Source organism: Suricata suricatta, chromosome 11 (assembly GCF_006229205.1).
Source record: "Suricata suricatta isolate VVHF042 chromosome 11, meerkat_22Aug2017_6uvM2_HiC, whole genome shotgun sequence".
Taxonomy (NCBI): domain Eukaryota; kingdom Metazoa; phylum Chordata; class Mammalia; order Carnivora; family Herpestidae; genus Suricata; species Suricata suricatta.
In genome coordinates, this window is record NC_043710.1 from 105738146 (window position 1) to 105754859 (window position 16714).

The window sequence follows — 16714 nt, forward strand, 5'->3', positions numbered from 1 at the left end:
TTCTAGCATGCAGAGTATTCAGAGCAAGGGAGCAGGTGGCTAACAGGACATAGAATATGCGAGTCAGATCAGGGAACAGGGTGGGCGTTCTGGCCCCTGGACCTGCCGCAGACTCCACTTTGTGGGTCTGGGTAAGGCAGGTGACCCTCTGGACCCACTGTCTGCCCCTCTGAGACAGGGTCAGGACCCAGTGAGCGCCGGGATTCTGGACGTCACGGGTGGGGAAAACTCTTTCTGCTGGAGAAATACCAGAAGATGACTGGGTGATTCGCAGTCTCTTCTGAAAGGGAGACAAAGAAAATCACCTGGAGTTGCAGCTTGAGGGACTCAGGTTAGACCAAAAACAAAACAAAACAAACAAAAATCCCCCCCTCCCCAAAACCAAAACAATTATCACGGAGGACAGTTGTTGGAACAGGGAGTTAGATACAACAGGAAGTTTCAAAACTTCCCTCACTCTAGAACTTCAAAGAATCACAGCGATGCAGCGATCTGGGGTACACTAGGCGTGCGCCTGAGGTGGGGCTGGACGGACCACACAGCTCCCTGCGCTCCCTGAACTGACTTAATTATATCTTCTGCTTTCCAAGCTCCGCCTCCGGGCCAGACACGCACCCAGGCGCCCCGCGCTCCCGGCTTCGCTGAGCCCCCCACTCAGACCCAACGGCTGAGCGTCCCGTCCCTGAAACAAGCACACAGAAGTTCAGTGGTTTCTCCCAAGCCCCCACAAGCTGTAATTGGGCGCTGAACCTGAACCCCAAGTGTGACTGCTTTCAAAAGCCTCACTTTTTCCAAGGCACCCATCCCGTCTCTCTAGGGAGAGGCAGGCGGGGAGGGCGGAGGGCACTTCCACACCACTTCCGACGGGGACCCGCTGCTCACCGCTGTTGAAGGAGCCACCTTCCTGGAGAAGGAAGGTGCTGGCCACGAGTCCCGCCCTGCGGCCTCCCTTGCAGAGGTGGCGGCAGCGGCCGGGCTGGGGCTGTGGATGGGAAGGCAAGGCATCGCGGGGCTCCCCGTGGGCGGCAGGAGCACGGGGCCTGGGACTTCAGAGACCGCGGGCTGACAGCAGCCACCTGTGATCAAATATTCCTTTTGCTTCTTTTCCGGGCTCAGGGAGCTGCTGCCACAAGGCCACGTGCTTGCTGATGGTGTGGAGGACCGGCCACGGAGCCCTGGGAGAGAGAGAGGAGGGCTGGTCAGCCCTGGAAGTATCAGGGTAGGGGGAGGGGGGCTCTGAGCAGCCCCAGCGCTGTGGGAGCCTCAGTGGCTGCAAAGCCCTGCTCAAAGGCCTGGCTCAGTAGAGCTGTGGGGAGACGGACTGGGTGCACAGGGGCCCCCAGCCAGCCCAGGCCTTGGCACTGAAGATGTCCCCTGCCCCAGGAAGCCACTTACTCCCGAGGAGATTCTCATCTGCTGTCACCTCTGGGAAGAAGGCAGTGGGGTCACACAGCTGTTTGGGGCACTCTGCATGGGGGGGGGGCACGACCGCCCTCCTCCCCACCCGCTTCCTCCTTCCTTCTTCTCTCCCTCCTTCCTTCCTCACCCCTCCCCTCCCTCTTTCCTCCCTCCCTCCTCTTACTTTAGCCTGGATTCTCCTCTTCCCACCGCACCCCGTTAATGTGCTCTCAAAGCAGGTGCAGACACACTTGCGAAAAGGCGGAATCCAAGGCCAGATATTAAGGGATGAAGGAAGCCTGTGAAATCACCAGGGTCTGGAAGGTGGCCCAGCTCAACCTGGTTGCTTATTAATACCCAGGTCCTTGCTGAAGAGGGAGAGGCAGCATTTTTTCCCCTAAGTCCTAACTGTCCCTGGGTAGCCCTGGAGACACTGGTGACCACAGGCCCTTGGCTCCCTGAGATGGTGAGGGGTTGGAAGGGACAGGGGCTGGCCTGTCCTATGGCCCAGGGTCCCCTCCTCCCAACAGGGGCTTGGATTGCTGTTCATTTCATCAAGATGTTCCGGCATGAGACTCGGGCTTCTTCTTGCTGCCCGGGTGTCTGCATGTTTGTCTAGCACAGAGGGAGGAGACCAGAGAGCAAGCAAAGGCTCAGATTCAGGAAAGAGCGGGCTCACGTGTGTGGGTGCCAGTGGGCAGGTCTCATTGACAAGATCTTGGAACAGCCTGGCACCTGGTTCTGAGAAGCAGCGACGCCAGAATGGAAGGGAGAAAAGGGCAGGAGGAAAGAGAGGTGCAGGGGAGGGCTCCAACAGATGGGTCCCGGGGCTGGGGCCGGCACCCTTCCCTGCCATGCCTGGGGTCTGGGGTGTGGGCGGGCCTCACACTGGGGCCTGGGGACCCACACAGTCTCAGAGCCTCCATCCAAACCGTGGTGGGGAGACGGGCCCCTCCCAGCCCACAGTAGGTGCTGACAGAGGTCACGGTCTCGGATGCAGGAAACTTGGCTGTTCTCTGAGCCCCTGTCCTCAGCCCCAACCACCCCTCGGGGACAGGACAAGTCACAAAGAACAAGGAGAGCACAGCTGAGTGCCTCTCCGGATCAGACCTGCTCTGCATTGCAGATGGCAGCCAGGAAAGGGGTTCCGGAAAGGGGTTTCCAAGATTGCAAGTGTGCTCCTGCAGTGGCTGCATTCTCTGACCTCTGCCTCGGGCCCCTTGCACTTTTCACAAGCCGCCATGGTGAGCAGGTGGGCAGGGGGCTCTGCACCTCTGCAGACCAGGGTCAGAGAGAGCGCTGGGCAGGAGAGAGCACTGTTTGCCAGGTCCTTGCTCTCTGCAGCCCTCTTTCTGGAGCGGAAGCTGGGGACAGCTGCCTCCCATTACCTGTAATGGCACCCACACTGCAGGTGCAAACCCCTCCTCGCAAGGGCACCTGTGGAACGGGCTGGGGGGGGGGTTGGTGCTGCTTTCACACCGGACCAGCCCTGGGCAGGAAGCTGCTCAGAGACCCTTCCTAGCTCCCCGGCTGGAAAGTCAGTGGGGTCGCCCCAGGATTTGAAAAAAGGGCAAGTGCCTGGCCAATCCTCTGGAAGTGGAGTTCTGGTCCGTCCATGTCCTGTTACCTATTTCTTTACCTTCATCTCGCCCTGTACCAGACAAGTGCTGAGCTCAGTTAAAATTGTGGCACAGGGACGTGACTCCGTCTTATTACCCCACCCCACCCTCACTTTACAGGTGACAAAACTGAGGCAGAGATGGCTTAATTAACTCACTCCTAAGGACCCCACTCGCCTCCAACCTTAGGCTTTTAGGGAAGGGTGCTTACCAACGAGCAGAATCCCCTGGTACTAAAAATTCTTCTGTGAGTCTGATTTGCTTCCCTTCTCTACAAGGGCAGCCCCTTCCAGTGGGGAGCATCAGCTGAGAACCACGTGGCCAGGGGGGCCCCTCTTCAGGCGAAACGGATGTTTCCAGGCGAGGCTGCCATCTTGGAGAGGAAGTCCTCAACCCGGAAATGGCTACATCTGTCTTTCACTGCGTGGAAGAAGGGGAGGGGGCTTCACATTACTTTAGCTATAGATCTCACAATTACTCTCCCTCTCTGTAATTTGGATGTTAATGTATTAGCTACAGCTTTGTCTTCTAGGCTAGAAATTGTTTCCCTCCCCCCGCCCCCCGCCCTGAAATTATACACCCAGATAGAGTAGTGTTCATTAAAGTAAGATTAGGAGGGATAATATCTGAGAGGTATGTAATCTTTTGCAAATGGTTAGTAAATTGGAACTACCCCAATTACGCATCACACAGGGCCGAATTACTCTGCCTGGGACGGGAAGCTCAGCCATAGCTCTGCTCACATTTCATAAATATTGTATCCACACGATATTCCCAGCCATCTGCTTCTCTGATCGCCCAGCACATTTCCTGACTTTCCGGTTGACGGCAGAGGCAGCGGGAGCAGGCGGCTATCCCCAGGGCCCTGCCACGCCCGGCTGGATGGGGCCCTCCTCCTCCGGGAAGATGCCCCCACCGCTGCCCCCGTGTGGCTCCAGGACCCTCCCCCTGAGCAGGCTCCGGGTGCTGTGAGGCTGCGCTAGCAGAGATCATTCTAGAAGGGGTGCGCAGAAGCGGACTCAGAGAACGGGCTCCATCCCTGGCCCAGGTCGGTGGGGGGCCCGGGGGGCGGCCAGGGTTCTGGCTCTGGCTGGCAGGGGCCGGTGGTCTGTAATGCGGGGTGAGGAGCCCTCGGCTTTCACCGCCCCCTTGGCATCACAGCTGGGTCCAGCTTCTCCACCCGCCCCCTTTTGGTTGGGCCGGAGCTGCTCCAGCTGGCCATGTTTCCCTAAAATCCCATTTCTTTCAAAGGGGCTGTGAAATACAATGACTTAGAGTGAGGGTCCTGGCCTCAAAGCGTCTGGGTTTAAATGCTACCCTGCCATTGACCAGTTGTGGGATCCTCAGCAAGTAGCTCAGCCAATCTGGGTTTGGGTTCCCCATCTGTAAAATGGGTATAATAATTCCTAACCCTCAAGGTTGTGGTGGTTAATACTCAAGACAGTACCTGGCATACAGCAAGTGCTCAATAAATGTTAGCTATTATTTTATTGCAAAGGTAGGTGGGGGCTCTTTCTGAGTCTCAGAATTCCCCACAAACAGCACATCTATCAGAATCTCCGTGTATTTTGCTGGATGTAAACTCTAAGGAGGAGAGAACCGGACAGAGAAGGGGCTGGATCCTCGTGGCAGCAACGAGCCTGGCACCAGGTTTTACGGGGATTATTTCATTTCTTTCTCCAAGGTTTGTGAAACATATACATTTTTATGTTCATTGTACAGATGAGGAAGGTGAGGCTTGACGCACTGGAAAAAGATTTTCTGTTGCTGCCTTTGAAAACCCTGCCGTGGGCCGATTCGCAAGAAAACCTCACGTCCTTAACTCGGCGGGAAAGCCCTCCGTCGTCGGGCCGCAGCCCACGGCCTGGTTCAGCCCCTGCTGGCTCCTGGCCCTCCCCCCTTGCCGGCCCGCTCCTGGTCCACACGGCGCACCACCCGCCTCGGGGCTTTGCCCGGGCTTGTTGCTTCTGCCCAAGCTTGACCTCTTGTCCCTTTTTGCTGAAATAATTCCTGTCCAGGCCTCGCGTCTCAACTCCCACTTCTCCAGAGACGCCTTCCTGGGACCGACCTCCCCCCACCTCCGCCCCAGACCGGAGAAGGCCGCACTTACACGTGGTTCGGTGGCACCCCCACGTCTCCTGCATGGCATCCCTTGGCGCGGTAGCAGAATGTTCACTGTGTGCGTGTCGTTTGCCTCACTGCGGGCAGGACCGCGGGAGCTCGGTCTGTCTTAGTCAGGAGAGGGTGGGCCGAGCCCCCGGGACATAAATCCCACGTGTCGTGTCTCTCGTGCTGTGAGTCCCCCGTGGGTCAGTCCAGACCTCTGCTCTACTGGTCACTCAGGGATGGGAACAGGGGGGACACAGCACCTTGTGGCTGCACCAGTGGGCACACCGCCCTTCTCAGCGGCTGCCACGGGCAGGGAGAGACGGGAGAATCCCGGGTGGGCACACCCCTCTGCTCCATGCTGCATAGGCGGTCCCACGGCGAGGGGGCTGGGAGATACGGGGGCAAGTGGGCGTTTGATCTGCCCCAGAGGCCATCTCCACCTTGGGTGTGAGAGCAGCTCGGTCAGGACTGCCCAGCGGGCGGGGGAGCTGGGGCCTCTGACCACGACCCTCCTAATTTTAAAACCTTTGGCCTTTGCCTGGCCGTCCCCCCAGTTTCCTGGGAGGCTTTGCTCCTCCCTGCAGAGAGGACAGAGCAGCAGGGGCTTGGACACTTAACAGATCGGCTCCTCCTGATGAAGGTAATGAAGACTGCGTGTCCCCCAATCAGCCTCGCAATCAGCCACCGAGCCGCTCGCCAGACAAGTGGCAATTCACAGTCAGCGAACGTTCCTTAAGTGCCTACTGTGTGCCGGGTGTGTCATGTCGGCTCCTGTGCGTGGAGCCTGGGGCCGGTGCCCAGGAGTACAGCAGGGTTCAGAGGCTGGCGGCTCGGAGCCTTGCGCCCTCTCCCCTCAGCCAGTGGCTCCCAATGGAGAGCAAGCGTCCGAAGCATCCGGAGGCCTTGCGGACACTCAGGCTGCTAGGCCCCAGCCCCAGGGCTTCTGATTCAAAAGCTATGGCTGGGGACTTCCGGTAATGAGCTCAGGGGATGCTGCCTCCAGGGCCAGGGCCCACCGTCGGGGACGCACCTGCCCTGCCGCGTGCTGTCTGGTGGCGAGTGGCCAAGGCGCGCTTCCCTGGTCAACGCGGCTCAGATGTCTTGGCTGGGGAGGTGGGGAGCAGGAGCACAAGGCCTCGGTGGCTGGGGTTGGGCACTTCTCTGCAGGCTGCCTGCAATCGAAGTGTATAAAACGAGAGGGTTGGACTGGACGAGCTCCGAGGTGCTCCGAGATGTGACATTCTGTATTCTATGATTGGGTGGACTAAACCGAAGCTACAGATTCCACTTAAGTCTCTTCCTAGGTGGGAAGTGCTACAGACTAAAAATCGCGTAACAGTAAATGCCTCGGGAAGTCACGGAGGGATGGGGTCGCCACGGCGGGCTCCGCGGACTGCGGGCTCCGGGGAATCTGGGACAGGTGTGAGATGTGCCCCCGCTGCGCCGGGAGCCAGCAGCCTGGCGTGGAGAGAAAACACACGCCCGAGACAAGGAGAGGAGAACGTGTCAGGTGTAACCGCGTGCTAATTGCTGTGAGTGTGTTTAGGGGCTCGCGGCAGGCTTTGGGAGGCCCCAGGCGGAGTTACTACTCCAGGAGCCTGTAACTAACGTCTGGGCAGCCCCGTAGCATTTTTATCTGCGTGGGCGCCACCACCTGGGGGGCAGGTGGGTATTTTGAGGGTGAAGAAATGGACTCAGAGACTCGCCCAAAGTCACTTTTTATTATGAAGAAGTTGGGATTAGAACGTAGGTGGGCAGACGGCGAAGCTGGTGTCCTTCCGGAGATTGGGGAGGAGGGACGGGAGGGAGGGTGCCCCCTGCCCAGGCCACACGCAAGGTCCTGAGTGAGAGGGTGTGGCCGAAGAGGTGGGCTGGGTGGGGCGTGTGCTGACTCAGTAGACCCCGGCAGCCTTCCCGGGGTCCCTGGGTCTGATAGGAGCCGTGCGGATCATGAGATGGTTGCAGGAACGGGTTAATATGCTAACAGGTCATCCACCGAGCCCATGGGGAGCAGCCAGGGCCCAGAGAGGGCGGCGCATTGCAGCACAGCTGCTGGGTCCTGGAGGCTCTGGGTTTCTACTGCCTCTCTCCAGGCAGCCATCTTTGTGTGCATTGGGAGAAAGGCATGCCTTCCAAGAAGACGCGACTGGGCATCGGGTCACCATGCTTGGCTCGCCGAGGGTGGGCTGGCTCCCTGTCCGCGCCTGATACTCTTGTCAAATGAACAGTCTGTACCACTGTCTCTGGTACCCTCATCTCCCTGCCACACACACACACGCACCGGGACTGACACCCTCTCCTTACCCAGGGAATTCACTTCCTTGGGGACTGGAAACCTCTCTGCCTTCAAGCCACTTCCTCCCTCCTTCCTTGCACGCTTTCCAGCTGAGGGGCTGCTGCTGGGGCTGGAAGCAGCTGGGAGAATCGAATCTACAAGGTCAGGGAGAAAGGGGAGCCAGAGCGGTGCCTCTATGTCTGACTTTAAGGATGGAGTGACAAAGGAGACAGAGCCGAGAGGCCCTGCCAAGCACAAGGCAGGGCTTTGGAAGCACCCCCTCCCCTCGTCAAACTGTTAAAATGGAACACAAAGCTCAAGTCTTTATTACCAAAAAAAAAAAAAAAAAAGGTAGCAGCAGCTGAAGAGTGCAGGCCAGTGAGGGGGGACAGACGAGAGCCACGCTGAAATCAATACCGACCAGGACAAGCATTATCCCATGTGGAACACCTCAAGCCTCTGCCTCGAAAATTTGATTGGATCTTCAGAAAAACCTATTAGTGTGTTGTCAGGACCTTCTGGTGATAACTGACCAGCGCTCGCCAATCGATGTGCTTCACTTGTGTAGCTCCTGATTTTTTAACAGCATAATTGTTTTTTTAATAACGGGCTGGCTCAGCCACTCCAGCAGGCAGAGAGTCAGAGCCAGACTCCCAACTTAAAATACAGAGAAACACGGTGCTCCAACCACTTCTTCCTAATTGCACAATTACTTTAAGGAGCGCCAGGATGGAAGATGGTGGTGGGGGTGAGGCCTTTGGCAGCGAAGCCAAGTTAAGAAAAGTCACAGAAGTAATTACACAAGTCAAAATTATTTGCTAAATGAAATCTGTTCTTCACAAAGGAACCTTTATTTATTTTTTAAAGGAAAACGGCAAAAAACTGCACGATCTCAGCGCGGCACGGACACCATAAAGCGACAGTGGAATTAGTGGTCAATTATTACAGCTTCTTAATTTTCGACCCGAGAGCCTGCCACACATTTTATTTGGGTTTCTAAATGCACCGTAACAGCAGCAGTATTTCTGCTCTTTACCACGCCTTGGATCTGAGATGTCAAAGTACTTTACAAACAAATAACTCCAAACAATTTGGGATTGAGGCTCTTTAGAGATGGAGAGCAGGGCCCAGGGAGGAAGCAATTTGCCCAAGGTCACGGGCTGAATCAGAGGCACAGCTGGAAACACTACTCATGAAAGCTGGCTCCTGGAGCCTGAGCTCATCACCGCCAGCCGGCCTCCCTCCCCCACACACCAAAACAAAACCCAAGCGCTGGAGGACAGCCACGGGGCAGAGAAGTCACCCGCCCTCCGAGGCCCAGGGTGCTGGGCGTGCAGGTCAGAGAGCTCTGTGCACCGCCGTTGCCGAAACCAAGCGCGTCAGTCGCTAATGAACGTTTACAATGCTCTCTGCGTCTTTGGGGCAGCCCGACTTTCCATCTTGAGTCCCCGGAATATTTGTCTTGCAAAGCGGCGGCCTTCCGGGAAGGCTTGGTGGCTCGCTCACCGAGGGACTCTTGCGCACACCTGGGCTGGCTCCCTCGGACCCTGGCGCTGTGTACTCAGTGATGGGTGCGAGGGTCAGCAGAGCAGAGGGGGGAGAGCATGAGGGGGTGGGAGGAAGGAGGCGAGAAAAGAAAGACAAGCTAGGGCCGTTTTCACACTTTCCCAGGCTCTGGGATCTCTTACCGAGCCTCCACCCCACAGGACAGCATTTCTATTACAATCCCCTGAATACAATGTATACGTGATTATTTACCAGTTCAATGGTTGTAGTTTCCTACAAGTAGAGTTTTGTAGAGCTTTAACTAAACATTTACTAATTTTGATTTTTACAGTTTTCTTCTCTGTATGTGGGAGCTCATTTTTTCTTTTTTTCTTTCCAAGTCTCAAATACGTTCGCAGGCCCTGGGAATGTTTATAAGACAGGCACTACCCATATTGACCTTGACGGATAAAACAGCCCAGAGAGAGAGAAAGAAAAGAGGGAGAAAACAAAGTTGACCAGGACAGCGAGAAAACAGAATCAAAACCAAACCGAAATGAAAATTCAGCAAAGCAGGTAGAGGGAGTTCTAGAAACTATAGAATTGCTGGTTAGAAAGAAGGCAGGCGGGCCTTAAAAGGATATTTCCAGGAAAGAGAAAGACAGATGAAAGACCACTCCAACCATAGATGAAAAAAAAACCTCTCGTTATTCAATAATTTATTGCGTACGCGGCCGGATACTGCACTTGGCGTCAGAGATACAGAGATACAGTCTCTACTCTCTAGGAATTTACTGTTTTATTGAGGGAGACAGAAAGGTAAACAAACAGTTCAGATATGTGATAAGGACTCAAATGGAGGTGAGTGTGGGAGTCTGGGCAAGTTCAGAGAAGGAGCCAGGGGAAGGACGCTTGGAGAGTTCAAAGGCACAGAGGTGTGGGAGACAGTGAGCTGGGGCCATAGGGAGGCCCGACAGGGGTGCAGGTGCAGGTGGCCCGCTGGAGGAGCCTCAAACGCCAAATCCAGCTGACTTAGACGCTGAGGATTCAGATGACTTCTGCAGCCCAAAGTCAGCCAGGAGTGGTTTCCAACTGGTTTACTTCTATTTGGGGCCGCGGTGGGGCCAGGGCCCAGGCTCCCGGGAAGCCAGGCAAAAGGCTGTCCCCCCCTGAGGTGGGAGGTGAGGGGCCTGTGTGAGGGAGGGGACAGGAGGAGGCTGGGTCAAGTGGGAGAAGCATTTAGGGGGCAGAGGGGCAGGAGCTGGGGCTGGTTGGAAGCGGGGGATGAGAGAGGACCCCGGGGCTCCAGGCTGCTGAGCTGTTGTGTGAAAGAGGGAGAGGAGAAGAAGGCGCGGGGATGGAGGAAAGTTTTCATTTCCCCAGAGCCCCGTGGGTCCTTTAAGGCGGGTCCCATGCTAGAGGGATCTTGTCCCACTGAGGCCTCTGAAAAACTGCAGGAAAAAGCCAGAAAAACCCTTTAAGGTAGAGTGGGGAGGGAGAGAGTCACTAGGAGATTATGAGTGTTTTAGGGAGCACTCCTGGCCAAGACAGAAACGACTCAGAGGCCGAACACTAGAAATCTGTTCATTCAGCCTTAGAAGAGAGGGGCTTGAAGTCAACAGGGACCCGGAGAGAACATGACCGAATCCTCTAAGACCACTCTGAATGGGGGACGGGGCTCCTGTGTGGTTCATGGTTGCAGGGAGTTTACTGGAAGTGCGCTACTGAAAGCTCCGAGCTAACCCCCAAAGTCTCCGTGGCCCCTGGCTAGCCATACACCCTCATCAGAGCTGGTGGGACGGTGGGGTTGCACTGAGGCCCGGTATCTATCCATCACGGCAAATGCATCGGGTTCAACGCCCATCACCCAGAGCTGACCCTCTCCTACTGGAGGAAGGGACGAGCTAGAAATAAGTGCTATCTGAAGCCGAGTCTAAGGAAATCTTCGCTCCTGGACATCTGAAGCCGTAGCTTCGGTTTGGGCTTTCAAACAGATGGATACTCCAGCATGAAATCGCCAAGATTAAGAAGAGAATGCTGGTTTAATACTGCGGCTGGGGAATGGCCCGGGGCAGCCGTGGAGCCGGATTCTCGAACCCTGGCCTGGGACTAAACAGCCCCAGAGCAAAAGCAACTGCATTTCTTGCCCGGTCTTTGATGTTGGCAAAGGGAAGACAGACGAGGGCTCTCTGGTTTGGGGACGGCATGAATGAACCACACGTGTCCATAAATAAACCAGGAACCCTCCAAACACGCCACTCGTTTGTTCGCACAAAAGCCGGGCTGGCAGGCCTCTCACCAGCCATGTGCACAGTCGGATCCTTAATGCATTGTGAGCATTCAATCAAACTTTTAGTGGTGAAACTCTGGGAGCAAAAAGCCAGCGCAGCCCAAATGGTCCCTTTGCTTTTCCATCTTTTGTGGCTGCCTGGCTGTGCTCTTATGGGTTCTGTTGTCATCAAACTCCTGGCTTGCCTGTGAGCACTCCAAATTATTGAAAATGACTACAGCTTAAGACTGGCAGGATGATTGTTAAAAACAGCCCTGGCATTAATCATAGCTTAAGAGCTTTTGGAAAATGATTCTAATTCAGAAGGGGTGGCTTACAAAGAGCCTTGTCGAAAAGCGAAGCAGACATCAAATTCTGAAAGGCAAAAAGCCTCCTTGGTACCCACACCTGGCTCCTTCTGAAATCCAGCTGGCAGACGTGGAGGGGGGGGGCGGGGCACGGCTCGTCCCCACCGGCTCAGCCCAGCCGAGACCACCTTGGGTTTTCCGGGAGCCTCATGGGCCCCCGGCCCCCTGAGCTGGAGGTCCCCGAGACGGGAGACCTCTTGGGAATACCCACGGTTAGAACTCTTACTGGCTGTCCTTGGAATAAGGAAGAGGTGGCCGGGCGCCTCGCGGTCTGCCAGCAGTTGGAACGCCTTAGCCCCGTGCGAAAACGAGCTGTGTGCACAGAGGCAGCTGTGTGGGCAAACCCACGGTCAGCATTTGCAAGGAGCCAGGCAGGGCAATGAGCTAATACTTCTGCCTTTTGCCTGCCTGGCGCAACAAAGGAGAATGATTTTTGCCATCAGCATTCTCCCCGTCCTGGACTCATTGCACAATTTAGTATGATTAATGGTTTCCATTTAGGAGAGGCTGAGAGTGAAAACAGTGGGGGTGCGCCAGCAGCCCGGCCGGGGGTGTCTGCGGCTACAGCCAGTGGGCAAGGGCAAGGGCGAGAGGGGCGTGGCCCGGCCTGCCGGCCGCGCCCTCCACCTGCCCCTCCAGGCACGACTGGGGAGGCACTGTGGGCGGAGAAGCACATGGCTTTTGACACGCATTTGCACAAACGAGTCTGAAAACTGCCCCCTTGTGATGTCCTGTCTGCAGTTTCGTCCTTGCAGCCTTCTGAACCTTTGTGGCCCGGAAGCGACTCCCTCTTGACCAAAGGGAGCTTCGTTCCGGAAGTTCCTACCTACGGGCCGGGTCTGAGGCTGCGCAGCGGCGGGCCGTGCGGCCGGGGCCAGCCAACTACCCACACCACCTGTGTCTCTGGAGCCCGCGGGCTGGAGGACCTGGTCTCCGCTCCCATCGGCTGGCTCCCTGGGGAGTCCTTCTTCTCGGCTCTGCAGCGTCCTTTGCATCTCGCTTCTGAAGGCACTGCTTCGGGTCGGATCTCACAGCTGCTGGAGGTGAGCGGTGAGACCATGGCCACCATAGCCAGAGACTTGTGGGTGCTGATAGAAACCAACCAGGAAAACACAGAGGATTCAAGAGGGCCCGCATTTTTTGTTTTTTTAAAGCAATAGCCTTTGTAACTGAAGCCAGAAAAGGGAGAAAATTGGTGATCTTGACTGGGTCTAACGTGACTCAAGACCCTTCTCGATGCATTGGTGTCTCTGCAAGGAAATCTATTATTTTCCATAAACTGTCTTAAGCATCTCCCGGGCTACATTTCTGGCTGTGTTAAGAATCAAGCCGTCAAGAACAGCTGTGAATGTTATACACTTTCAGCAGCAGCAATGGGCTTTGGCAGGGAAGTGGAAGCAAAAAAACCCAAGTAGGACATTTCAGTTGACAGTAATGGCATTTTCCCTTCCTTGTCCAAACGATAAAAGATTCATGCTCCTAATTGCAACTCTATAGCTGCCCCCATCACTTTATTCTGGGAGAGGAGGTTAGAGAAAACAGGCCTAGAGAGAGGGAGAGAAAGAGAGAGAGATGGATAGTAATTTCGTCACTGGCTAACAGAGACTGATTAGCGCAGACTACCTTGCATAGCAATCCTTTCTAATCAGGTCTGCTGTGTCTGGGCAAACAGCTTTTGTGGATTAGCTAGACTGGAGCCTGCCAGTGTCCGGTGCAAGTTTACACGATGAAATACACAACTACAGAGAAAACAAACCAGAAAGAGTAATCAAGTCACACATTTCAATATTCAGCAACCATTAAGGGATTTAAATATTTGCTTGCTATTAAAGGCTTGCATTAGGCTCTTCCAACACCAGCTCTGGAAGACTGAAATATCAATTACAGATCAATTTTCCCCCTAAGTAAACACTAATGCAGGATAAACAGTATTAGAAGATGCAATCGTAACATTGCTGACTTCAGGATGGACTTCCTGCTGGTAACAGCAAGTTTAAGCCCGGTGATTAATTAACCTAGAAGATAGCACTTAAGGAAGATTTAAGACGATCACGTCTGAAATATGACCGTGAGCCAGTGCACGTCTGGAGGGCAGCTGGAGGCCCGGGCCCAGATGCCTGTGCCGATTCTGATCCTGTCTAGGTTTCCTTGCTTTCCCTGGAATCACCGCCCCACAACCCAGCACCTCAAAGGATTAGGAGGGAGTTGAAAGGCATCAGCAGTGGGTGTGCTTGTGAGAGAGAAAGCAATTGACTTTAAGTCAGGTTCCTTTCCCGGAATAATTCCTTAGTTGAATACTTAAGGTCCGAGGTGTATTTCTGGGCACTGACCAGCAGGGGCAGTAGACTTTGGAATGAAAAATACGAAAAAGAAACTTTCCTATGCAGGGGAGAGCCTGGAAACGGAGGATGGGAAGACTTGCAAAAAGATTCTTGCTTTCAGTTTTGGGGTGCTGATGTTACCCTTGTGCCTAACACTCTCTTTCTGGCAATGTGTAATGATTGGGGGGATTGGACCATGTGGCTCTTACGTCGGACAATTTTGAAATGAACATGGACAAGGCAAGGAAGGTGGCTTGAATTTTTCTAACACGCCGTCCGTCATGACACTCTGAAGGCCCTTCTCAGTATATGCTAACAGTAGTGACGCTTTGCTCCGCCATTGCCAAATACGTCACTCCCCGTGGGAGAGAAGAGATACTCCACCCCAGCAGGACCATGAACGAGGAGGACAGGCTGGCCGGTTCGTTCTCCAAGGCCAGCTGGAAAGCTGCCTACACTGACGCGCCTGTCAATGTCAAGGTTTAAATACAGAACTGGTGACCTGTCAGACTAGGTAGAGTGAGACTCAGTGACGGGGTGCTCAGCTGGTCTCCCTGGAATCAACTGTTCCTTTCTGAGTGCCTACTGTGTGCCGCCGCTGTGTGTCCATGGGCCTACGAGGTCTTTGAAGAGCCCTCTTCTCCTTTGCCTGGACAGTGGGTTAGGATGTCCAGCTGTTTCATTTTGGAAATATTTCCAAAGTGTACGTGTGGGGCTGTGGATAGGCATTTCTCTCCTAAGGCAAGGGGCTGCCAGTTTTTTATGACCAAGGGCTGCGTACTGACAAAAAAGGTATTAAGCGAATTTTATAATGAAACAAAACGCCCTCACTCAAGCGGGGTCTTTCTGCCTGTAGCACGGTGAACGGCACGGTTGCTTCAAGGCTCTGGATGACAGAATCCAGGGAACAGTTCTCCATGGAGTATGTCCACAGCAGTACAAGAATTACACTTCAAGCAGACAGAGGACAGTGAAAGATTGCACCAATTAACACCTGCATATCACCTTGGGGTCCTAGTTGATGTATTTGGAGGATGTAAGCAGGCCAAAGCATTTGTGAAAATGCTCTGGAGGAAACAGGGGCCCTTTTCACTCCCAGACCAAATGGAGGTGCGGGCTACTCATCAGGTCCCTGCTAGCGTGGACCGCTCCTGGCGCCTTCTCATTTGCATACCCTGTGGAACCCCACCAGCCCCTGTGCAGCGAGGGGCCACCTCACCCCTGCCTCTGTTCAGCGGACTTCTGGGGTCCCTTCATTGGGGGTTACAGCTGAATCTGGAGCCTCACGTCGCAGAAAGGGGACGGGACTGGGGACACTGAATATGCCACATGGCCTGGAGCAACCAATGGATAGGGACGAGACAGGGGTGGTCACACCTTCCAAGACAAGCTTCCCAAGGCCGTGAGGTGTCCACACGGAGAGGAGCCCAATAGCTCCCTTCACTTGAGCAGTGGCCGCCTCTCGGTAGCCGTGGGGAACCTTCTAGCCTTCCGCTCTCCCATTTCCCTCTATCCTGTATGACTGACCTTGTGTCTGGTGCTTTATTTGCTAAGCTTGCCTAAGTCTCCTAACAGCCCTGATGCTGAGCCCTACCGTCCAGAGCAGGAGACCAAGGCCAGGGAGGCTGGGTAACTGGCCCGAGGCTTCACAGCTGGCAAGTGGTGGAGCGGGGCCTGGAGCCCGTGCTCCTGATCTCTGCCCTCTATCACCCTCTGTAAAAAGCTGTGGTGAGTTAGGAGGTCCCACGGCTTGTGTCCGCCTCCCCCAACGCCCAGCAGAGGCCCAGAAAGGGCCTGGAAATCTTGACTCCCGTGCCTGGGCTTCGAGGGCACGACCGGAGGGACCCCACGCTCCACATCTCACTCATCTGGCTTGCTTCCTCCTCACCACACAGGCCAGCAGGCTCTCCAGCCCATGTCCTGTCTCTAAGAACCTCCCCCAGGCCCCCTGAAGCTCCTTAACCATCTTCAGCGAGGCCCCTAGGTCTGAGGGCCGGTTTGTGTTTTCACACAGGTGGCACGGGTGCCTTGGCTAGTCCCCGGCCACTACCTTCCGCGTCTCCGCATTTATCACCACACTGATGCCAGGTGACTCTGTATCTGATTGGCTCATGTTTTACAGAGGGAGGCAGGAGCCCAGGCCAGGACGGAGGAGGCTGAAATGAGAGACGCAGCCTTTGGCTGTTCTGGAGCTTACCTTTTCTCCTGCTGCTGACCATTTTCCCATTACCTGCCCGAGAGAGAAAAGGAAGTACACCCCCCACCTGTCCCCCGATCCCCCCCCCCCCCGCTGGGCAAATGGTGGGCAAAGGGCAGTTTGGGGCTGCTCACATGTCGTCCGTGCCTTTGTGAGGTCAGTCACCCTGGAGTGTAGTCACTGCTCATTCATTCCCGCCTGCAAGGCAAGAGGGCCACACACCGGATCCTGCTGTCCCCCCAGCCCCCGGAATCGCAGCAGCCTAAACAGTGAGTGGGACCCGTCCCCCTCAGGCGGCCAAGCCGGTCCTGTCCTCCGCAGATCACACCAGCTTTTGGTTAAGAGAGAGAGAGCTTGAAATGAAGAAGGCAGAATGAACTGTTAAGACACGAAATCCCAAAATAAGAGACAGGTGGAGCAGCCAACACAGGGAAGTGGGGGTGGGGTCGGGGTGAAGGGTGGGGGGAGGGGCGCCAGCCGCCGCATCCGCGCACCTGCACAAATCGCTGAGTCCGCGCGCTGCCCGGAGCACCTGGCCCACCTGTCCGCTGAGTGGGGAGAAGAGAGCAGGGCAGGGAGCGTGAGCGGAGGAGAGAGAGAGAGCGAACGAGCGAGCGAGCGAGCGAGCAGCTCCGAGCTCCGGCGGGCAGCCTTTCCTGGCACCTGCCGCCTC

The 16714-nt window shown here is 55.5% G+C and overlaps 1 protein-coding gene and 1 long non-coding RNA gene across 13 annotated transcripts in view; one reads left to right on the forward strand and one right to left on the reverse strand.

Annotated features, from left to right (window-relative positions):
- Positions 1–16588, reverse strand: LOC115305943. 9 transcript variants are annotated; one of them, XM_029956060.1, is made up of 6 exons: positions 16536–16588; positions 16176–16239; positions 16042–16074; positions 12450–13067; positions 11494–11853; positions 9667–10076 (listed from the first exon to the last, which is right to left on the reverse strand). In XM_029956060.1, the coding sequence occupies exons 4-6, from the start codon at positions 12797–12799 to the stop codon at positions 9719–9721; spliced, it is 1068 nt and encodes a 355-aa protein (XP_029811920.1). In that variant the 5' UTR covers positions 12800–13067; positions 16042–16074; positions 16176–16239; positions 16536–16588; the 3' UTR covers positions 9667–9718. The 9 variants fall into 9 exon arrangements, 4 of the variants coding, with proteins under 4 accessions (XP_029811920.1, XP_029811921.1, XP_029811922.1 ...); XM_029956061.1 differs by having other exon boundaries at positions 9667–10337; XR_003915090.1 differs by lacking the exon at positions 16536–16588 and adding an exon at positions 13147–13262 and having other exon boundaries at positions 9667–10337; positions 11494–12611; positions 16176–16210.
- LOC115305944 overlaps positions 16235–16714 on the forward strand; it is a 13672-nt gene continuing 13192 nt past the window's right edge. For all 4 annotated transcript variants that reach the window (XR_003915096.1, XR_003915098.1, XR_003915095.1 and 1 more), the window contains exon 1: positions 16235–16310. This is a non-coding gene — a long non-coding RNA (uncharacterized LOC115305944). The remainder of the gene's footprint in view (positions 16311–16714) is intronic.

Excerpts from the sequence above, each read along its gene's own strand:
- LOC115305943 (XM_029956060.1), bottom strand. The coding sequence starts at position 12,799 with ATGGAAAATAATAGATTTCCTTGCAGAGACACCAATGCATCGAGAAGG. Across the intron at positions 11,854-12,449 it reads CCGATGGGAGCGGAGACCAG|CTGCCTCTGTGCACACAGCT; the intron begins GTCCTCCAGCCC and ends TTGCCCACACAG. Across the intron at positions 10,077-11,493 it reads GCTTTTCGACAAGGCTCTTT|GCCCCTCACCTCCCACCTCA; the intron begins GTAAGCCACCCC and ends TCCCTCACACAG.